The 24,731-nt window shown below is 39.3% G+C and overlaps 1 protein-coding gene across 2 annotated transcripts in view; it reads right to left on the bottom strand.

Annotated features, from left to right (window-relative positions):
• Positions 1-2,347: 2,347 nt before the first annotated feature.
• LOC143887147 (magnesium transporter MRS2-I-like) overlaps positions 2,348-24,731 on the bottom strand; it is a 67,322-nt gene continuing 44,938 nt past the window's right edge. For both annotated transcript variants that reach the window (XM_077391251.1, XM_077391252.1), the window contains 6 exons: positions 4,644-4,877; positions 4,517-4,561; positions 3,737-3,781; positions 3,584-3,613; positions 3,179-3,298; positions 2,348-3,076 (listed from right to left, as the gene is read on the bottom strand). In XM_077391251.1, coding sequence (XP_077247366.1) covers positions 2,972-3,076; positions 3,179-3,298; positions 3,584-3,613; positions 3,737-3,781; positions 4,517-4,561; positions 4,644-4,877 — 579 coding nt within the window. In that variant the 3' untranslated portion in view covers positions 2,348-2,971. The remainder of the gene's footprint in view (positions 3,077-3,178; positions 3,299-3,583; positions 3,614-3,736; positions 3,782-4,516; positions 4,562-4,643; positions 4,878-24,731) is intronic.

Raw genomic sequence — 24,731 nt, 5'->3', positions numbered from 1 at the left:
ATATAAATCTGTAGAGAGGGACAAGAAGGCTTCGTAAATCACCAAACTATGATTCTCATAATGGAATTTCAGATTCATTCTTAAATGATATATTTTTGATCTATTTATAGACCTTCTAGTGTCTTTTCTGGTTGAAAAGTATCATTTCGATGCCCCTGATGATCAACATACTACTTATTTGACTGTTAGTTCGCTTTAGATCATAAATCTACGATCCAAATCGGCTCTTTAGTGACTATTGGCTTGTCTAAAACCCTGATCTGTCACGTAAAGGTTATTTGACCATTAGATCGTAATCAATCACCAACATGTGGCCTATATCGCACCCTATCAACATTTTATCATTGGTACGTGACCAGTCATGATCTGGAGATCCAGACACCACTTGATTGACAATAAACCGTTACCACGTGATCCTGCACTCCAGATCGCACCCGATAAAAAACCGAGTGCGCTCATGTGGTCTAGATCTCACTTACACGGGATCGATCATCATCGGATCTCACCAATCAAACAAGATCATGATCAACACCTCATATTCAATCTAGAAAAGTTAAGCTCTCCAATAGCTCCTTGTGATGATGTGAAGTGTAAAGTAGAATCTTGGTTGAGAAGAAAGGGAAGGGTTGCAGGTTTTGGGTTTGGGTTAATCCATTGTAATCCTGGTAGTTTTGTTTTTTTGTTAGTGGAAGATTGTGTTCTCCTTATGGACGTAGGTATCTTGGCCAAGCCACGTAAATCTCGGTGTTCATCTCGTGGTTTGCTTCTTGTTTTTATTTTTCTATTTATTTGAGCACAATCGGATAGGATTTGCTTGTGGATTTTCTCAGCACTAATAAATATAAAGTTTACTTTAGCTATTAAACATCATAAAAATGAATTCTTTATAGATATGAAGTAACTTATACATGTTTCTATGAAATAATAAGGGATTTGGTATGGAGTTTCGCAGAAAGACATTTCGCAGTTAGTTGTTGCATAAGAGCAGCCACAGAGGCTCACTTTTCAGCAGATTTTGTCTTATTCATTTGATTCATATGAGGCGGCTTCTCTCTTATACAACAGCTAACCCCGAAATGCCTTCCAACCAGAGTCCCTAGCAAATCCTAAATAATAAATACCTTATTGATGTAAAATTCTTTGTAGGTATTAGAGACATATTTTAAGTGAATATAGTCATAAAACCATGGTTTTAAATTTCGACCAAAATCTGAAATTTAGGACCGAAATTTCAGATTTCGGTGGAGACCGACACCGAAATCACTAATACGTGAAATGGTATTTTATTTCCTCCGAAATTTCGTAATTTCGGTAGAAATTTTGTTTTTCCCCAAAATTTCACCCAAAAACCAGTTTTTTAATTAATTAATATTTTACCAAAATTTCGACCGAACCAAAATTTCTCAAGATTTCAGCCAAAATTTCGATTTCGGTGGGGACCGAAACCGGTACCAAAACCGAAATTTAAAACCATGCATAAAACTGAATATTTTTTGCACGGATAATGTTCGCACATTTTGAGTATGTATTGTAAACACATTATTGCCGCTGCAAAGGCATTTTCAGGCCATTTGGATACAATAATTTATGTAGAATCCAGGTTTTAGCTTATAACATCCAGGTTTTAGCTTATAAAACCCAAGTTTTAGCTTGTAGAATCCAGGACTTTACAATTCTAGATTATAAAATCCTGGTATCCAAATGGACTGTTTGAGCACTTGTCAATGTTGGTGTTGAGTACCTATGTAAATGCTAATTAAAATGATGATTAGGAGTTAAAAACAACGGAGTTTAAGTGATACTGGGGATGTTCGCCAAGAGATAGAAATACTTGGATAAGCTATTCTTGGTACTGACTATCCTAATCCATTTTGAGTATTTCATATTTAAGTGGGACCCACTGTACTTATTGAAAAATACTAGACTTCACTCGCACACAAGCCATATAAAAGGCATCATGGCCATTGTAAAGGCATTTTGGGTATTTAGTGGAGGTTGGTGTTATGTATATAAATGCAAATTAAAATAATGATAACAATGATTAGGATTTAGAAACAAAGGAGTTTAAGTAGTACTGGGACTTTTGGAGATAGAAATCCTTGGCTGAGCTATTCCTGAGAGTGATTATGCTACTTAAATAAGTAATCTGATTCTGCACTGTTAAACAAGTTTGTTCTGATAATATTATATCAGAGAACTAAGCTCAACGCGAACAAAGGATAAATAAAATAAACCTCGGCCTACTATTCCCACACTAAAATTGTGATACATTGATGCAACATAAGTATATTAATAATAGATAAATGGAGATAATCTAGTCACCCTTTTTTTATTAGGGTGACTAGATTTTATTGTGATACTCTGAGCCCCCTCTAGGGTAAAAGAGTAGTCATAAATACATTAGATTAAACCCTTCCATACATTTGAAGGGTTTAATCCCAAGTAAAAAAAGGGGCGAATATATCACTTCCCTAGATTAAACCCTTCCATACATTTGAATTTAACCAGTAACAGTGATCTACGGGCTGTTTAGACAATATTGTCACAGGATATACCGAGTAGCTGAATTACAAATGTTACAGATGTAGGAGAATCAGGAATTCAATCTGATCTGACTTTGAGTATTGACATTGAACAGGACAGAAAGAAACATGATTTGGCATCGTAAAAATAAGAATGATAGTATAGAAATGTTGGAATTGGGCACCTGAAATCGAATATATTTTGGTTGTCGGCCGTCGACCACGGTGTGCTCAATGGCTTGAAGCAATGAGTGCCTAATCTGTTCTCCAATCTGAAATATTTAAAAAGAAGAAGAGAAAAGAGATTAAACCTCTCATAGGAGAGTAAGGAAAAAGCCAGAAAATATCCGAAGAAATGGTCAGCAGCTACTTTTGGGCCAACTCCAAATGATGGCAAGGAAATAAGAAAAAAGGCGTTATGGGCCTGAACAGATTCTCAGCATCCTTATTTATCTCCTGTATAGATATGAAGAGCCGATAAGACCCTTGTAGTGGGCATAAGAAATGATTAACACATAAATGGAAGCGCACATTAATCCAGTGACGATAACCACCTGCTCAACAATAAACCAGAAAAATGCTATGATAATATTCAAAAAAGTAGGTGCTTGATCAAATGCAGATAGACTAACTAATCAAAGAAGATATGTACTTACCCATTTGAACACGTATCCATGGTTATTATTCCAATTAAATGGGACGTTCATGGCCATTAACGAAGTAACAAAATCGTAAATAGAGAGGCAAACATTACCAGCAGTCAGGAAGAGGTCTAACTGCCACAAATAGAAGAAACAGAATCATTAACAGATATAAGAAGAATCTGAGTTTCATCTTTAATCAATTTGCCATTAAGAAAAAAAATGTGGGATCTAGTACAAAATTCCAAAGTCTGAGAAGTGAAATACATTCGGTATAATACGTGACACAACAAAAAAAATAAAGATTTTTCAACTGTGAATTCCAATTAGCAAATTACAACAAACAGTAAAATTAATGATAAAACTGCTGCATATCATCGAATGCATAGGTCCATTAATTATCAGGTCCTTAAACATCACCTGAATCAGTCGATTTCGATGATTGTCAAGCTGCAATGATAAGCAAAGGAGCCAATATTAGAGAAAAATGGTTATGGTTAATCTAAATGATTATCTCCACTTAATTAAAGTGAGAAGGGATATAAAGCTAGTTCTTCATGCAGAAACATTCACCTGGATATTAATGTAATTTTCCGTGCCACCAATATACTCGCTCAGCTGGAAACAAATTTTAAGTTACGGGTCAAAAACTGAGGGCAACAAGTAACATAAATATTAAAAATGATAAAATTTGAAGTACATACAGCTCAAAGCCCGTCTGAAATGAAATAGCATGTCTACCATTTTGATGGTCCCCATCCTACTTTCTAACACATAATCAAGTCTAACATTAAGGCAACCATTTTGATGGGCCCCATTCTACTTTCTAATAAATAATCATAAAGCGGCATCATCCAATCTGTGCAGTTTTTAAATCTTCCCCACGATACAATCCTAACCCTCTAATTGGTGATGTTTTCTATTGAATGAGGACCATGGCTTTTTATTTCTTTGAAAGTTCACTTACAGATCAAAATTTGAAGGGTTAGAATCATTTATTGGGGAGATTTTGAGACACGATGCATTCATAGTGGGCCTAGCAGATTAAGGGTTGGATCATCAAACAAGTGGGACCCAACTGTCCTTCTGCATGCTCATATTTTCCCTTAGAGAAAATATTCATGGATAGCAAATAATAGCTCTTATGGCATATCTAATATATGATGTAGACAGAATTACGACAGTAGAAATAACCAAAAGGATTGGCAAGCAATACATCTCTAGATATTTTCTTTCTACAAAAATAAAAGGCAGCTATATACATGGAAGAAAACACAATTTTTAAATGATTTTCTCATAGAACAATAGTAGATGATCACTACCAATGGGGAACATAACTTCAACAATGCATACCGTGGTTAATTTGTTCAGCGTGCCATCAATTTGTATGAAGTATGCCTGCAAAGTTAGACAACATTTCAGCTTATATTTTGATATTCGTAGAATAAGATTTATGAAAAGTGGGTTTACTAATAGAAACCTCGAGTAACATTTCAAGCTCCTCAACATCGTCCTCATGTCCGTGAACTGTTGGCAGTGCCACACTAGCCTTGCTTGCTTTAGAAATCCTCGTGCCTATAGTTGAAGAGTCGGGAAACGAATTGAGTAGACCTGAGCCACTAATGCGTGAAGATACGCCAACCAATTTTCTTGACAAGTAAAGGTCCGCCATATCATCATCGTCTTCAAGAAGTTGATCCAGCTCATCCCTTACCTGCAAAGCACTACACATTTGTTCATTAAAAAAACTCTTAAACATACAAGGAAACACCAATATGAACAACCATCCATATTATAGATATTGAAAAGGTAAAATAGAAACAAGGGTGGATCATGGATGGAAGCAATACTTGGCTTGAAAAGATAATAGTTTATTTGGAATGGCAATGATTTATTAGAAAAGGGGCAAAGCCCAGTGACCGAGATGGTAAGAGAACAAGCCAAATAAAAGGAGAAACAAAAAAGCAAAAAAAAAAATACACACACGCGCACACACACACATCAAGGCGAAAGAAAATCAAAACTTTCTAACACAAATCTAGCAACCCCGAATGGGGCCAGCTGATTGGCCACACAATTAGCTGAACACAAAACATGTGCTGTAAGATGGAATCAAGGCAATCAAGCAAAAGATAAGAGATGGAAGAGAATAAATAGTTTATGGTGAAACTGCAAGGAAATGAGCTCGGTTGCTATATAATGACTAAAATACTTATAATGACTAAAATACTATTTATGAAGGTAAATAAAGAGAAAAGAAAATAAGCTATCCAGATACATCTAAATATACATTGACACAATATAATATACATCAAGATGGGCCATATATATTAGGCATGCCCAGCTTGACATAGTATCTTGAAGAAAGGCAGGTCAGTTGATGCGACGCAGGAATATATGGAAGTGATAAACACTTACTAATGATCTTCTCTTAAATAAAGTGAACATTAACATCAATATGCTTCGTCAACTCACGAAGAAACGCATCAGAGCACATTGCCGCTTGGTTATCACAATCAAGGGCATTGGACCCTTGGTGGACCCTCGGTGCCAAAACCAAGCTATGATATTAATGACCAAGCGAGAATGTCACATGCACAATGAGATGGTCCCTTGTAGTCCACCTCTGCATTAGAAGGAGAAAAACAATGATTGTTTCTTGCTCTTCCAAGTAACCAGATTTTTTTTTAACCCGAAATTTATCTAGGAACCCGGGGGCACCTCAAAGTTTATTAATAGGAAATAAAATTACAAGAGGACATAGAGCCTTGCCTCTAACACATCCAGTTACGATATAAGTATAACAATAAAACCCCTTTCCCCCAAATAAACATAAAAAACATTATTTATTACAAATATAAGGAATATATAATTGATTGCATCTAGCAACTCCTCCAGAATACCTTGGAAGGCAAACCAGTTCCAAAAAAACTGAACTAGTGCTGGTGTCGCAACCAAAGTTTGTCAAGCTATCTACAACCAAGTTACCTTGTCTGCAAATGTGAGTGACAACAAATTCCATAGAGGATAATATTTTCCTTATTTCTTTTAAAATATAATGAATGTGCCATGGAGATCTGTCTTTGCCTTTAATAATATTTACAAGGACAAGGCTGTCAAATTCAACCCACGTTCTTTTAATACCGAGTATCATGCAATAGCGAAGACCATCTCTCATAGCTCTAGCTCATCCAACATATCAGTATTCTCATCGTAGAACTGGGAAAAAGCAAAACTCATCTTACTTTTATCAGTTCTTGTTACACCTCCTCCTCGAGCTATACCAGCGTTATCTCTAGCCACACCATCGACATTCAGCTTCAAGATGTCGGTCGGTCTTCTCCAGTAAACCAAAGAAGATTTTTCTTGTATATGTTGATTCGCTCAAAAGATAATATTTCCATGAAATTGCAATTAATGTAGTTTTAGCATTATCACTTCGTTCCCTAATCCACAATATGATTCTATATTTATCTGATTAGTTTGGGTTTGTTAGAAGTGTATATGTGCCTAACGGCAGTTAAGTCTTTGTACTCTTTTCTATCTTTATATAAAGACATAAGTGATGGGAGCTCTACCCAACTCACTCTTTTCTATAGGGTTGCAACTTGGGTCAGGTTGGGTTGAGCTTTTGCTAAAAAATGAATTAGAATCAACCCGAACCCGCTTTTAAGGTAAAAGCTCAACCCGAATTCCCAAAAATCAACCTAAGTTCCACCCCTACTTTTCTTTCACTCATTCTCCTCTCTTATCTTCTCTCTCAACATGGTATCAGAACCCTAGGGTTTTGACCCCCCTTAGGGACCACCATTGCAACCCCCCTTCCCTTCTTCTTCCTCAGCCCATCCAAACCCTAACCCCTAAAACCCCAGCACCCTCCCTATCGTAAACCTTCTCCTCCACGCCATCTCCCGCCACACCCCTACAACACTCGCCTCTTACGACAACCACCCTCGCCTACAACAAGCTCCCTCCCTCTTTCACTCTCACCGGAACCCTAAACCACCTCCCAATCTCCTTGATCTCTCCTTCCCCTATCCCATCAGCCTAAACCCTAACCCTAAGAACTCTAACCCCTCACCCTAACCCCATACCCTAAACCCCACCTTGCTGGAAATCATCCCAGACCCCAAATCCTACCCAAGCAACACCGAAAATCCCTAATCCTAAACCTACTGACGTCGTAACCCCTCCCTCTTCTACCCTTCCAGCGTCGTAACCCCTCCCTACTCAAAACCCGACAAGCCCCACCGCCCCCACCCCTACCCCAAACACCCCTACACCGCCCCTTTTCATCTCCACATCCGTCCCTAACTCCCTTCGTTCTCTCTAATTTCTATCTCAACACCTTACTTCCTCATTCCATTGCACATTTCCCCCTTTGAATCTCTTCTCTAAGGGGTTTCTACTTCTTCTCTTACCCTCTTCCTCTCTCTTTCATGGCTTAAACCCACTTTGATGCCTTTTTCCTTCATCTCCGCAGCTCTAATTTTGTTCCTAGCCTCCCTTCTCCTTTTGGCTAGTACTCCTATGTCTCTTTTTGCTATCTGTCTCCATCAGAGCCACGGTATCATGGTCGGGCTTGTCGTGCGACCTTTTTTCTTGTTATGTCCCTCTCTTGTTTATCATCTGCCGTCGTGGTTGAGTGTGTTCTTCTCTATCTTGGTCTCTATGGATCCTCTTGTCATCATGGATCCACCTATCAGGTTGGCTCCTGCTGTCAGCACGACTCCTCCACCTACGGCTACATCTTCTATTTACTCTCCTTCCGTTGTGCATTCTTACCCATAGATGACTTCGGAGAAGCTCGAAGAGTCCAATTACCTTAGCTGGCGTATGGTAGTTGAGACCTACCACTTGGGTCAAGGTAGGTTCACCCTCATTGCATGTGATGCCCCTCCCTCCACGGATTCATCCTATGACCGGTGGGGGTAGGATGATGCCTACATTTGCACCCTCCTTTGGAAGAGCATGGCTCCTCATGCTGCTCGCACGATGATGTGCCTGTAGACCTCCAAGGCCTTCTGAGACCACACAAGTGTTCTCTATTCTAGGGCTAATAACCTCACTCGTATTTGCACCACTAACTCAGAGTGGATGTGCCTTCAATGCGGAAATACCCCTCACTCCGCACACTACAGTCGCTTAGTTTCTCGATGTCTTCATGCCCTTCACTGTTGATCTGACTGTCCTTGCCCGTCAACGGGGCCAGCTCTGTGTTGTTCATTTCCTTGATACCTTTGACCCGAACTTTCTGCACCTTCGACAACAGATTACTGGCTCAGGTTTCTATCTCATCTTTCACGAAAATTAATTCTCGTGCCCAGCTGTGTCTTCTGGGTGACTCCTCTCATACCGTTTATGTTGATGGTTCTGCACTCGCTGCCTATGATAGTGATGACCGTTATGGCCGTGGCGGTGGTTCCTTTGGCCATGGCAGGGGTCGTAGAGGTCTTGGAGGTGGCCGAGACGTCAGTGGTGGCCAGGGTACTGGTGGACGTGGTCGCGCATATTGCACTCACTGTCAGAAGGAGGGACATCATGTTGATACTTGCTATGCCTTACATCCCGAGCTCCATCTACCCCGCTCTACTCATCTCACTATTGTTAGCCTTCCTGATGCATCTACATCCTCCTCTACCAGTCAAGCAGTAGCAGCACCTAATCCAGCAGCAACACCTAGTAATACATGTCTTCTCTCTAGAGATGACTCTGAGGAGTTTTAGCACCTACGATTGAGTAGTCGACCGCCTACTGCGGATTTTACATAGCCAGGTAGTTCACCTGCCTCTTTACTTACTAGCTCCACTCCTGGATTAGTGATTCCAAGTCCTCGAACCATGTGACTGGTAATTCTACTTCACTTCGCTCCTTTCGTCCTTTCATTCTCTCTCATTCTGTTACTCTTGCCGATGGGAATATTGCTCCCATTTCTGGGGTTCGGACTCTTTCCCCTCATTTCGAACTTACCTTATCTTCAGTACTTTGTGTACCTTAATCTCCCTGTAATTTACTTTATGTCAGAAAATCATAAATCTTAATTGCTTTGTCTCATTTTTCCCTTCTTATTATGTCTTTCATGATCTCTTTGTTATGAGAGAAAGAGATGAGAGAATGGAATAAGTTAGGTTCTCTCCCCTTCACCCAAGTATTTATATTAAAGAGAGAAAGGTGTACAATGACTACTATGCTCTTATGGCACTACACACAAACATATATATCCAACACTCCCCCTCAAGCTGGAATGTATATTACACATTCCTAGCTTGTTACAAATATCAATAAACTTAGCTTTGCTCAATGGTTTGGTGAATGTATTAGCTAGCTAATCAGCGGATTGAGTGAAGGTAGTGCGCAATTCACCCTACTGGATCCTGTGTCTGATGAAGTGGCAATCCACCTCGATGTGTTTGGTTACTTTGGTACGCTCATGAAACACTGGATTGTTTGCAATGTAGATAGCCTCTTTGTTGTCACAATATAACTCTGCAGAAGATGGGTGGAACCCAATTTCAGATAGAAAAGAGTGCAACCAGATAAGCTCACCACAAGTGTGAGACATAGCTCTATATTCTGCTTCAGCACTTGACTTCGACACGACATTTTGTTTCTTATTTTGCCAGGACACTAGGTTTTCCCCAACAACTGTGCAATATCCAGTAGTAGATCGTTTGTCAGTTGGAGAGCCAGCCCAATCAGTATCACAAAAGGCCTCTAACTTCATGTGACCATGTTTCTTGAAAGTAGCCCTTTTCCTGGAGCACTTTTCAACCATCGAAGTCTTTCCAAGTTGGTGGAAGTTTGTCAATTATCGAAAGAACAATGAAAGAATCATCAAGAAGAATACCTTGCAAATATATTTGACTTAGTATATGTTGAATTTCATGCAACTGATCAATAACTGACCTATCATCTACCATGCGAAAATTCAAAAACCGACTTACAGTAAACTTCTTGCTACTTGCATCTTCCGTCATGTACTTGGTTTCAAGTGCGGGTCAAATCTCACTTGCCGATCCCATGCTTTGGTATATGTGAAAAAGTGAATGTGACATAGTGTTGAGGATGTGCCATTTGCAAACGTAGTCGTCGTGTTCCCATTTTAGCCTTGCACGAGCCTGTGCTAAAGTCTCATTTTCAACTGCCACCGACTTTGAGGTTGTGAGAATACGGACCACTTTGAGTGAAGTGAGGATGAAGTTCAACTTCTTTTGCCACCGCTTGAAATTGGCTTTGTCAAAACGTTTAAGTTGAACGAAGTCTTGGGTCATTTGACGAATCGAAAACAATGCCATTGAAGCACTCATAAACAACGTGAGAAAATTTTGTCCTAAGATTGTTGGTGGGAATGTTGTGGAGATAGAACTCTCTAGAGTTGCTTCAAGGCACGTAATCGCTTTCCTTAAGACAAATTTTGCCGCCACCAGTTGTGTGCAAAGGGGATCCGCAAATTTCCTCCAAGATATAATGAAGCTTTGTAGGAAGATCCTACAAATATTTGATGACGCTTTGCACAAGCTGAATCAAACCCAAAATGCCTTTTAAGAACTTCAAGCCTTAGAGAAAAACACTAAAACTGTTTATGCAGAAAATGGCCTTTAGTGCACCGTTTAATGAACAAATTATCTTGAAACTCAAGAGAATAGGAGATTGCTAGAGAGAGAAAGAGAATACAACATTGACTGTTTTCTGTATATTGAAAAGACAGATTTCTGCTCCTTTTATAGAGCATTTGATGTCTATTCATTAAGAGAAACATCCCTTCAAGACATCTCTTGGATTGGTTTGAATAATGATCATTCGATCTTAACTCTTTGCGATTTAAGTGTTTTGGACCATCCACAAAGTGTCCCTTGTGTTTGAAAATCATCCATGACTGTTGGGAAGCAAAAGACATGAAAGAAGTTTGAAAACGGAAGTGAAAAGCCATGTCTATTTTCTCCCAACGGATAGATTTTCAAACAGCCACGGTCGACCGGGCTACCGCGGTCGCCCGCCGATAGTCTTCTAGACTTTTTATTTTTCTGATCCGAAGAATCGCGGTCGACCGACGACACCTTTCTAGAAATCGTTTATATTTCCAATAACCAATCCACAGTCGACCGACCCTGTTTGAAAATTGTTTTTTTTATTTAAAATATAACTTGTGAAAATCCCTTTAATTTCCAATACCATTTTGAAAATCTCTAACAGATCCTTGGGATCAAACCTGCCACGACTCCCATGGACCCAAATACAAAACTTCTCCTATAAGACGGGGACTTATTAGAGGACGCTTGTCGATGTAGGAGACTTGTTAGGAAGCTCATATATCTCAACATCACTCGTCCTGACATTTCATATGCTGTGGGAATAGTTAGCCAATTCACGAGTGACCCTCGTACCTCTCACTAGGCGCTCTCAAGCACAAGAAAGAGGAAATGTCTCTTTAAGACTTGGCTCAATGCCTCAGGATTGAGGAAGAATCAAGGATAAGAGACAACAAAGAAGAGCATGAACCTCTATCCTCTAAAATCCATTTGGTGGAAAATGTTAAGGACTCGAACCAACAAGGGAAAAGCAATCAGAAGAGAAACAAAAATCTTGAAAAGTAGTTCAATAAGAACAAGAAAAGAAAAGGGGCTTGTTTCAATTGTGGCAACCTGGCCATTACAAGAGTGAGTGTCGACTTCTTAAGGATAAGAAGTCGGGTGCACCAACAGACAAAGAAAAGTTTGTGGTCATGATTTCGGAGGCAAATTTCCTTGAAGATAGTAATGATTGGTGGATTGACTCGGGTGGACGAGACATGTCTGCAAAGACAAGAATCTATTTTCATCTTAAGAAATAGTTGAAGATAGAAGTGTGCTCTACATAAGCAATTCGTCGGCAGCAGAAGTCAAAGGAAGAGGAAAGGTGGAACTTGAATTCACATCTGAAAAGTGTCTCACTCTAACCGATGTCTATCACGTACCAAAAGTTAGAAAGAATTTAGTGTCTAGAAGCATTCTTAACAAGAATGGCTTCAAACTTCTGTTTGAATCTGACAAGTTTATTCTTTCTAAAGGGGTACCTTTGTAGGGAAGGGATATATGTATGAAGGAATGTTCAAGTTGAATATTAATAAAGTGAATGTCTTCACTTATATTGTTGAATCTTCTTTATCATTATGGCATAGTCGATTAGGACATCTTAATACTAGGAAAATAGATGATATGGTTAAATTAGAATTGATTCCTAAGTATCAACATGACTTGGTAGACAAATACAAAATATGCATGCAAACTAAGATCATTTCAAAGTCTTTTCCTAAAGTGTATAGGAATAATAACTTGTTAGACCTAGTTCATAGTGACGTGTGTGATATACATAGTATCCCCACTAGAGGAGGCAAAAGTACTTTGTCACGTTCATTGATGACTATTCAAAGTATTGTCATGTATTTCTCCTTAGTCACAAAAATGAGGTTTTAGAAAAGTTTAAGGTGTATAAAACTAAAGTAGAAAACCAATGTGGATAAAAAATTAAGTGCTTAAGATCCGATAGTGGTGGTGAATATTACTTTCCTAATTTTTGTGAATCGGAAGTAATTATTCATGAGACTACTATCCCTTATACTCCACAACAAAATGGAGCAGCTGAAAGGAAAAATAGGACTTTAACTGAAATAGTTAATGCAATGCTTGTAAATTTTGGTTTAAACAAGAATTTTTGGGGTGAAGCCTTACTTACGGCTTGTCACATCTTGAATAAAGTTCCAAGGAAGAAGTCTAATATAACCCCTTACGAGTTTTGAAAAAAAAGAAAACCAAAATTAAGTTACTTTAAAGTTTGGGGTTGTAGGGCCATAGTTAAACTTCCTAAGCCTAAGTTAAGAAAGTTAGGTGAGAAGGGTATTGAATGTATCTTCTTAGGATATGCTAATCATAGTAAGGCCTATATGTTTCTAGTGATAGAATCTAATGATTTTCTTGAGGTAAACTGTACAATTGAGTCAAGGGATGCTATTTTCTATGAATAGATTTTCTTCTATTCCAAAGGAAGTTGAGGCTTGTACTTCCATAGAACCCCCTCTAGAACTTCAAAAAGAAGTCAGTGAAACTAGTGAAATAAGAATAAGTAAAAAAGATCGAAGAGAAAAGAGTTTTGGTCCTCACTTTGTTACCTATCCAGTAGAAGGAACAAGATTGATCATGTTAGACTTAAACATAGAAAGTGATCCTCAAACCTATGTAGAAGCCATAAAGTCACAAGATACTGCCTTTTGGAAGGAAGCAATTAATGGCGAAATAGATTCTATCATGGGAAATAAGACTTGAATTTTGGTTGACCTACCACCTGGGTCAAAACCAATAGGTTGTAAATGGATCTTCAAGAAGGAGATGAGAGTAGATGGATCAATAGAGAAGTTTATGGCAAGACTAGTTGCCAAAGGGTTTACACAAAAACTCGGTATTGATTACTTTGACACTTATGCACCAGTTGCTAGAATTATTACCATTAGAGTTTTGATAGCTCTTGCTTTCATTTACAAACTTCATATTCACCAAATGGATGTTAAAACTGTATTCTTGAATGGTGAATTGGATGAAGAAGTATACATGGAATAACCAGATGGTTTTATATTATCAGGACAAGAGCATAAGGTTTGTAAACTAATTAAATCTTTATATAGCCTTAAGCAAGCCCCTAAGCAATGGCGTGAAAGATTTGATAAATTTTAGTGTCAAATGGCTATAGAATACATGAGTCAGATAAATGTATTTATAGTAAATTTGAAGGTAATAAAGGTGTTATAATATGTCTGTATGTTGATGACATGTTAAAATTTAGTACATATATTGAATATATTCAAAGTACTAAATCATTTTTGTCTCAAAACTTTGATATGAAAGACATGGGTGAAGCAGATGTAATCTTGGGAATAAGAATCATAAAGAATGACAATGGTTTGATTCTAACCCAATCTCATTACATATTAAAGGTGCTCAAAAGGTTCAATCATTTTGAGTGTTCAACTGTTTCAACACCTAATCGTGGTAGGATCATTTCCCAACTAGGGTATGCTAGTGCTATTGGCAGTCTCATATATGCTATAACATGTACTAGACCAAACATAGTATTTGCAGTAGGTAAACTTAGTAGGTTTACCAGTAGTCCTAGTTTTGCACATTGGAATGCAATATATAGAGTATTTAGATACTTGAAGAGGATAATGAAATATGGTCTATGTTATAATAGGTATCCAACAGTGATAGAAGGATACACTGATCCCAATTGGATAACTGAGCGTATAGATCATACTTCAACCAGTGGATGGATTTTCACTCTTGGTGGTGGAGCTGTCATTTGGGCCTCTAAAAAGCAAACATGCATTACTACTTCTACTATGGAAGCAGAGTTTATAGCCTTGGCTGCATGTTCTAAAGAGACAGAATGGCTTAGGAATTCATTATTAAAAATTTTGTTATGGCCTAAACCAATGCCATCGATTTATGTCCATTGTGATACTCAGGCCACACTATCAAGGGCATATAATCATATTTATAATGGTAAGTCCAGACATATAGGACTTAGACATAGTACTATAAGAGAGTTACTGACCAATGGGGTTGTAACTATTGATTATGTGAAATCAAGCAAAAATTTGGTTGATCCGTTGACTAAAGCTCTTGCAAGAGATTTGATGTGAAAAATATCAGTAGGGATGGGGTTAAAGCCATTAACCAATAGTCACCAATGATGGAACCTCCATTCAACAGTTGAATAAACATCAAGTCTTGAGTTCAATGATTCCAAGTACATCATATGAAGTGATTGCAAGCACTATAATATACATTATTTCATCCCAAGGTAAAGTGCTTGGTACCTATAATGTTTACAAGGGTAAGGATGAGCAAATGGGTTCTTAACAGACTTATAACATGGTGTTGGTGTGTTTTAATTACAGGGACACTCTTAATAAGTCTACCTATGTGAGTGTGGGAGTGGTGCTGCTTCCTATGAGACTTTGCTAGTCTCTAAAGCACTCATGAAACTAAGATTTAGATTCAAGGCCAATACATGTTCAGCTCTTAAAAAGTGCCTATAAAGACGAAACCTTATGTGTGAAGATGTGTCCGGTTAGCTGAATAGAATAGCTAGTTCAAAGATACGTCTATTAGGTAATTCTGGCTAACTTTGATGTGTTTTCACCAAGTGAAGGTTCAAATCGAGAGATACCTTCATTTATGCATAAGGTTTCCAAGCCTGATGAGAAAGCTATTTTCATTTTAAAAATGGTGGGGGATTGTTAGAGATTTTCAAAATGGTATTGGAAATTAAAAGGATTTTCACAAGTTATATTTTAAATAGAAAAAACAATTTTCAAACAGGACCGGTCGATCAGAAGTTCTTGGTCGACCACGGATTGGTTAGTGGAAATATAAATGATTCCAGAAAGGTGTGGCCAGTCGACCGCGGTAGCCCCGGTCAACCACGGTTCTTTGGATTGGAAAAAATAAAAAGTCCAAAAGCCTATCGGCGAGCGACATCGGTAGCCCGGTCGACCTCAGCTGTTCGAAAATCTATCATTTGGGAGAAAATAGACATGGCTTTTCACTTCCGTTTTCAAACTTCTTTCATGTCTTTTGCTTCCCAACAGTCATGGATGATTTTCAAACACAAGGGACACTTTGTGGATGGTTCAAAACACTTAAATCGCAAAGAGTTGCATCGATTGGTCATTATTCAAACCAATCCAAGGGATCTTGAAGGGGTATTTCTCTTAATGAATAGACATCAAATGCTCCATAAAAGGAGAAGAAATCTATCTTTTCAATATACAGAAAACAGTTAGTGCTGTATTCTCTTTCTCTCTTTAGCAATCTCCTATTCTCTTGATTTTTAAGATAATTTGTTCATTAAACGGTGCACTAAAGGTTGTTTTCTGCATAAACAATTTTAATATTTTTCTGTAAGGTTTGAAATTCTTAAAAGGCATTTTGGGTTTGATTCTGCTTGTGCAAAGCGTCATGAAATATTTGTAGGATCTTCCTACAAAGCTTCATTGTATCTTGGAGGAAATTCGCGGATCCCCTTTGCACACAACTGTTAGGGGCAAAATTTGTCTTAAGGAAAGCGATTGCGCTCCTTGAAGCAACTCTAAAGGGTTCTATCTCCTCAACATTCCCACCAACATGATCTACTCTCATCCAGAAGGTCCAACACATATTTCCGCTGAGATAGAGCGATATTTGTAGCTGAGTAAAATACCTCAATCCCTAAGAAGTATTGAAGGCGACCAAGATCTTTTGTAGAGATCCGTTTCTAAAGACAATTCTTCACTAATTGAATGCCTCAAGAGTCACTCCCTCTAATGATAATGTCATCCACATAGACTATGAGAATGACATGACCAACATCTGACTTGAGGCTAAACACAGAGTGGTCCACCTCACATCTCTTCATACCATATCCCATGAGAGAATCACTAAACTTCAAACACGAGGGGATTGTTTGAGGCCATACAATGACTTGCGAAGGTGGCAAACTGAGGTGGTCAACTCCCCTTGAGCAACATACCCTGGAGATTGCTCCATATACACCTCCTCAACCAAATCACCATAGGGCAATGCATTTTTTACGTCAAGTTGATGAAGGGGCCATCCATGGTTGACTACCAATGAGATACGAACATGCACAGATGGAATTTTCGCAACTAGAGAAAAAGTCTCAGTATAATCAATCCCATAAGTCTGAGTGTATCCTTTTGCAACCAACCACGCTTTAAGATGCTCAATTATCCCATCGGGAAGGTATTTGATGGCATAGATCCACCTGCAGCTAATGGGATGGACTCCAAGAGGAGGAACTAGATCTCAAGTATGATTCACCTGAAGGGCGTTCATCTCATCATCCATAGAACCACGCCACCTGTGGTGGGCAAGAGCTTCCTACAACGAGTTAGGCAAGGATACAGAAGACAAAGAAGATATAAAGCTACAAAATGTAGGTGAAAGATGGTTGTAAGATACGTAAGAAGATATAGGATGACTCGTAGTACGTGAGCGAGTACGGGATGTTATGGGAGAGTCTAAATAACCCTCAGAGGAAGGAGACAATACCTGAGAAGTGGACGCTGGGGACGATATGGACTCAAGTAGAAATGGAGTTGGCTGAGGGCGGGGTCTGTGCTGATAGACCTAAATGTGGGTGGAGACTGGAGGTGGAGCAGGTGAGGAAGCAGACGGGGCCGACAATGGTGCAGGAAGAGGAGGAACACTATCATGGAGAACTAGAACCAGAGACTCATGTGTAGGAGGAGTAGGACTAGTAAAATAAGGAACATACTCGATGAAGGTAAAATCGACAGAGACAAAACACCGATGAAGACGATGATTGTAACACTTGTATCCTTTCTGGGTACGAGAGTAACCTAGAAAAACACATCGCTTAGCCCGGGGTCCAATTTGTCCATATCTGGACCCAGCTTATGGACAAAGCAAAAACAGCTAAATATGTGTGGGGTAATAGGAAAGGGTTCGCCCTGAGGGTGAAGAACCGAGAAGGGGGATTGATTGTCTAACATAGACGAGGAAAGACGGTTAGCTAGAAAGCAGGAAGTAAGAATGGCATCACTCCAATATACCTTAGGAACATGCATATGAAAGAGTAGAGTACGAGCGATGTCAAGAAGATAGCGCAACTTCCTCTTAGGTTTGGGGTGGGGTGGGGCTGAGGAAGAAGAAGAAGAGGATGGAGGAGAAGGATCTTCAAGGGTGGTCCCTAGGGCACACTAACCCTAGGGCTCTGATACCATGTTATGAGGGAAAGAGATGAGAGAATGGAATGAGTTAGGGTCTCTCCCCTTCATTCAAGTATTTATATTAAAGAGAGAAATATGTACAATGACTATTATGCCCTTATGGCACTACACACAAACATATATATCAAACATTCTTGACTGGGAAGACAATTGGTTCGGGTCATGAGGTGGATGGCCTTTATCATCTTAGTTGTAGATCGTCGCCTACCATGTTGCATTGTTCTATTGATGCCTATCAGTGGCATTGTCGCATTGGCCATCCCTCCATTCAGCAACACAGACGAGGGAAGACGGTTAGCTAGAAAGCAAGAAGTAAGAATGGCATCACTCCAATATACCTTAGGAACATGCATATGAAAGAGTAGAGTACGGGCGATGTCAAGAAAATAGCATAACTTCCTCTCAGGTTTGGCGTGGGGTGAGGCTGAGGAAGAAGAAGAAGAGGATAGAGGAGAAGGTACTTCAAGGGTGGTCCTTAGGGCACACTAACCCTAAGGCTCTGATACCATGTTATGAGAAAAAAAGACGAGAGAATGGAATGAGTTAGGGCCTCTCCCCTTCACTCAAGTATTTATATTAAGGAGAGAAAGGTGTACAATGACTATTATGCCCTTATGGCACTACACACAAACATATATATCAAACATTCTTGACTGGGAAGACAATTGGTTCCCGTCGTGAGGTGGATGGCCTTTATCATCTTAGTTGTAGATCGTCGCCTACCATGTTTCATAGTTCTGTCGATGCCTATCAGTGGCATTGTCGCATTGACCATCCCTCCATTCAGCAGCTGCAGCAGAGCTCTATTGTCTCTTACCCCCTTCAGTCATATAAGTGCGAGTCATGTGAACATGGGAACCACCGTGTGTTATTTCCTTCCCGAGTTATTAATACGGGTCTCGAGACCTTTTGAGTTAGTTCATTCTGATGTATGAGGTCCCTCAAGGACCATGTCTCTCTTTTGGATATAAATACTTTATTGTTTTTGTCGATGACTTTTCTCGTATGGCATGGCTCTTTTTACTTAAGGATCGCTCTGAGGTCTTTCATGCTGAAATCACTAACCAATATGATTGTAATCTTAATTGTTTACGTACTGATAATGCTAGGGAGTACTTCTCGACATCAAATGGTTTTTAGGATTTCTTAGCCACTCATGGCATCGTGCATCAATCCTCTTGTACATACACCACTCGACAATATGGTGTAGCGGAGAGGAAACTGAGATATTTACTTGGTATAGCCCGCACTCTTCTCTTTCAAATGAGGGCCCCTAAAGCCTATTGGAGTCATGCCATCCTTAGCTCCTGTTTCTTGGTTAACCGCCTTCTCTCTTCGGTTTTAGATGGTAAATCTCCCTTCTCCATTTAGATCCTCAGGGGAACCATTTACTATTACCCCATGGGTCTTTGTGTTTTCTTTGTTCACAACCTTACTCCTGGTCTACATAAATTAGACCCCCGGGCGGAGCACTGTGTCTTTCTGGGCTACTCTCGTACCCGGAAAGGTTATTAGTGTTGCAGTCCTAGGATTTGCAGGCTCTTTGTTTCCGCTGATGTCACCTTCTTTGAGTCTATCTCTTTCTTTCATACTCCCACTGAGAGTGGGAAGCCTGTTTCCGACTCACCGGTCCCTCTTCCTCTTCCATTTGTTCCTGATCTAGTTGAGTCCCCTTCACACCATTGCAAGTGACGGTGGCTCCTCCACCAGCTCCTATGAAGGTCTACCAGCGACGTTGGAGGCTAGATGCCCATCCATCTCCGCCCGCGGCATCGTCTTCCCAGCCAGAGATCACGGTTTCACCCTCTCATGTACCTCTTCTTCCACTTCCTGATATTCATGTAGATTCTCCTATTGCTTCACGTACGCGTTCCTGTACCACTGCACATCCTATTTCCTCTGTTGTTTCTTATGATCATCTCACCCCTTTGTTTCATAGCTTTGTGTCTTCCTTGTCCTTTGCGTCTTTGCGGAAGTCTGTGCCAGAGGCTCTTACTGACCAAGGTTAGTGTGCTGCTATGGATATTAAGATGGCCGCACTTCAGACTAATCATACTTGGGATTTGGTTACTCAACCTCATGGTACTTAGCTTGTGGGCTGTCGTTGGGTCTTCAACATCAAATACTTACCAGATGGAATAGTTGAGCGCCTTAAGGCGTGCTTGGTTGCCAAAGGATATACACAGACCTTCGGGATTGACTACAGAGATACCATGTCACCAGTTGCCAAAATTCCCTCTGTGCAAGTGTTGATCTCCCTCGCCATCAACAAAGGGTGGCCCTTATATCATCTCGATGTCAAGAATGCCTTTCTCCATCCAGACTTAGACTTTGGAGGTGTGTATGGAGCAACCTCCTGGATATGTTGCTCAATGGGAGATATCATTCTCAGTATGTCAGCTACGCAAATCATTATATGGCCTCAAACAATCTCCTAGAGCATGGTTTGGGAGATTCAATAATGCTATCATGAGATATGACATGAAGCATTGTGTAGTTGACCTTTCAGTATTTAGTCGGTGGTCTGATGCTAGACATGTCTTTCTTATAGTCTATGTGGATGACATCATCATTACAGGAAGTGACATAGTTGTCATATAGAGGTTGAAAGCCTTCCCCGAAAAAGAGTTTTCAATAAAAGACACTGGGCGTCTACGATATATCTTCGGGATTGAGGTAGCTTACTCTATTAGTAGTCTCTCCCTCTCATCAAGGAAGTATGTGTTAGATCTACTAGATGAGACACGATCTTTGGGTATGAAGCCAACTGCTATCCCCATGGACCCAAATACAAAGCTGCGTCCAGAAGAGGGAGGCTTGTTAGATGACCCTGGCAGGTACTGACGGCTAATGGGAAAGCTTATATACCTCACAGTTACTCGCCCAGATATTTCATATGCAGTGAGGTCATTAGCTAGTTCATGAGTGCTCCTCGTACCTGCCAATGGGTAGCTGTGATTCAGATTCTTCGATACTTGAAAAGCTCACTAGGAAAAGGACTGCTTTTCAAGAGATTTGGCCATAAAAAGTTAGAAGGATTTTTTTAGGCAGACTGAGTAGGGTCACCAGCAGATAGAAGATCTACTACTAGGTATTGTACCTTCATTAGGGTAACTTAGTGTAATGGAAATGTAAGAAGCAAGATGTAGTAGCCAAATCGAGTGCACAATTCGAATACTAGTGGAGAGCTTATCTAGTTGCGCTCTCTCCTATCTGAGATTGGCTTCTCCTCCTCATCCTTGGCTGAGTTGCATTACGACAATAAGGTTGCTACTCACATTGCCACCAATCCTGTCTTTCCTGAGCGAACCAACCAAATAGAGGTGGATTGCCATTTCATATGCTAGAGAATCCAAAAGGGGGCGATATACACTACTTTCACTTGATCAATGAATCAACTAGCTGATGTTTTTACCGAGTCTTTGAGTAAAGCTGAGCTAAATGATATTTCTACCCAGCTAGGAATGCATTATATACATTTCAGGTTGAGGGGGAGTGTTAGACGTATATAGGTGCCTAAGGCCAGTTTATTCTTTGTACTCTTTTCTCTCTTTATTAAAATACATAAGGGGGAACTCTACCTGACTCACTCTTTTCTTTCTCTCAATCTCCTCTCCGATCTTCTCTCTCAACAGGGTTAACTAATTTTCCATCCTTCTTTTACATCTTTCTAGCAAGATTTCCCATATTATGATTGATGAGGCAATTTCAACAGTATTATTAAATGTAGAATTGCCTTTTTTTCAATCATTGAACATGAAACCGGGTTCTTCTCAAGGAAGAGGGACTAATACAAATTTAATCTCCCATGCGTCAAAGAAATCAATGAAGAAGAACAAAGATAAGGCATGAGTGGGCATCAAACCGAGGGCTTTATTATATAAGAGAAAGAGAGACTCGAGTGATCGTTTTGGGCTATCCTTTTGTTTTCTATTGAGATTAGAATAATTTAACCTAGTTCTCTTCCTCCTCAACTTGATCTTCTTCTTGGATCTATAGTTCTATAATGTTATCTTTTTTATACTACTTGGTATTAAATAAGTTCCAACAAGGAAATATACAATGAAATATTGTTCAAAAAGGAAGAAAAACTAAACATTGAGATCATCAATACTTAGGAGTGGAGGTTGTCAAGTTCAGACCATCACAAATAGCAAATGGGCATAACATAGCAAAGATATTTTGAAAGATTGGTAGAAGACAGATTGTGTACTTTAAAGAAAATTATGTTTACTTGCTTCAATAAGAGATTTTTTTTAATTTCAGTCGAAATGTTTCGATTTTGGTTGAAAGATTTCAGTTTCGACAACCACTGACATGTAATCCATTTGGATTAATTTCAATCCAAGATTTCATCAACGTTTTGATCGAAACGTGTCATTTAGGTCTTTGTTTTGGTTGAAATTACTAAAATAGTGCAAATTGGATGAACATAAGGCAACGTCAAGGAAAACGTGTCTTTCAGGTATGAAATTCACACGACAAAACCCACTCGAAGAAAAGAGAGATTCCAAAAAGATTTTTCTCAAAAATTCCCAAAAAAAAAAAACAATTGGAAGGTATTAAGAAAATAAATCTAAGTGTCAGGTGACGAATCTTACTTGAAATTTGTTGGCTTGAAAAAGGTAAAAATCTTTTATAACATCCCTACATTATTCATCTTCACCGCAAGTCTTATCGCGAGCAACCGGATTTGATCGTTGTCGGTGGTTGGAGGCCTTTCGTTGCTCCCACGACGAGGGTTCTTAGCTTTTATTTCCATTAGTACAATAACCCATCATGTTTCAAATATATGACAATCTCGTTAAATTAACTATCATGCTTCCAGCTTCAGAGTGTTGCGTTTACAATTTAAGTATAAGCGGGCATGGTAGATGGTATAATAACGCGACACAACTCAACAAAGCCTTTGTCCCAAACTAGTTGGGGTCGGCTAAATGAATCCTTTAGAAAAAATTCATGAAGAAGGCAAAAAGAATCTACCCGGCTCTAATTCTGGTTCTAGTTGGGTTCTTCTACGTGGATCCTTTTCTTCCATTCTATCCTATCCAAGGTCATGATCTCTGTTATGTTCTTAGCTATCAAGTCTTTCCTCTTCAGTCTGCCCCTGCCTCTTTTTACTCCATCAATTTGGCACGAGTTGCCTCTTCTCACCGGAGCATCCAAAGGTGGTTGGATATGTCCAAACCATCTTAAGCAGTGCTCTCTCATCTTCTCCACGATTGGAGCCACCCCCACCTTTTTATGAATGTCTTCATTTTTAATTCTATCTAGCCTTGTGTGGCTGCACATCCATCTAAGCATTTGCATCCCCACTACACTTATTTTATGCACATGCTGCTTCTTGGTGGCACAACATTCTGAGCCGTACAACATGGCTGACTTCATAGTTGTCTTATAAAACTTTCCCTTCAACTTGGTAGGAAATTTACGGTCTCACAGAACTCCTGAGGCAAGCTTTCACTTCATCCAACCTGCTCTTATTAAATGGTTAACATCCTCTTCAATCTCTCCTTCCTTATGTAGAATTGAACCATGATAGCGAAAGATATCCCTCTTAGGTACCTCCTGTCCAGTCATATTTACTACATCCTCGTCCCTCCTCCTTACATCACTAAAGTTGCATTCTATATATTCTGTCTTAGTCCTACTCAGTCTAAAACCTTTAGATTCCAAAGTAGTTCTCCATAACTCTAATTTAGCATTTACCCCTGGTTTGGTTTTGTCGATTAATACTATGTCATCTGCAAAAAGCATACAACACGGCACCTCATCCTGGATACCCTCCCTAAGCTCATCCATAACTAGTGTAAAAAGATAAGGGCTTAGAGCTGATCCTTGGTGCAGTCCTATTATAATTGGAAACTCACTAGATGTGCCATCTGTGGTTTTGACACTAGTTGCTGCTCCATTGTACATATCCTTAATCACATCAACATATTTAGTAGGTACTTTTTTTCTTTCAAGGACCCACCACATAACACTCCTAAGAACCCTATCATATGATTTCTCCAAATCAATGAAAACCATATGAAGGTCCTTTTTATTTTCTCTAAATCTCTCCATTAACCGCCTAATCAAGAAGATAGCTTCTATTGTTGATCGTCCTGACATGAAGCCTAACTGATTCTCTGATACATTAATCTCTTTTCTTGGTCTATGCTCAATTATCCTCTCCCAAAGCTTCATGGTGTGACTCATTAGCTTAATTCCCCAGTAATTGGTGCAACTTTGAATATCCCCTTTACTGTTAAAAATAGGTACTAATGTACTGTTCCTCCACTCATCAGGTATCTTCTTAGTCTTTAAAATATTGTTAAATAATCTAGCTAACCAAACTAAACCCACATCACCCAAGCATCTCCAAGTCTCAATAGGAATATCGTCAGCCCCCTAGCCTTACCTAATTTCATATTTTTCGTAGCTACTCTTACCTCTGATGTTCGGATTCTACGAACAAACCTCCGATTTGTATCATCAAAAGCGTTATCAAGTTCTCTCAAATTCGCTACAGGTTCTCCTTTAAACAACTTATCGAAGTAACTTCTCCACCTCTCTTTTACCTCGTTTTCCTTTACTAACAATCTTTGATTCTCGTCTTTGATGCATTTTATATGATTCAAGTCGCTGCTCATCCTTTCTCTCATCTTAGTAAGCTTGTAGATATCTTTTTCACCCTCTTTCGTCCCTAACCTGTGGTACAAATCCTCATAAATAACTATTTCAAAATAAAAAGAAAAATATTATTTGATTATACCATCTACCATGTTCTTCAAAATATTA

The sequence above is a fragment of the Tasmannia lanceolata genome, unplaced genomic scaffold (assembly GCF_043159265.1).
Source record: "Tasmannia lanceolata isolate RefF3 unplaced genomic scaffold, GAP_Taslan_0.1 ptg000012l, whole genome shotgun sequence".
Lineage (NCBI taxonomy): Eukaryota > Viridiplantae > Streptophyta > Magnoliopsida > Canellales > Winteraceae > Tasmannia > Tasmannia lanceolata.
Note: the sequence above shows the minus strand (reverse complement) of the source record. Positions and strands in the feature narration are given on the sequence as shown.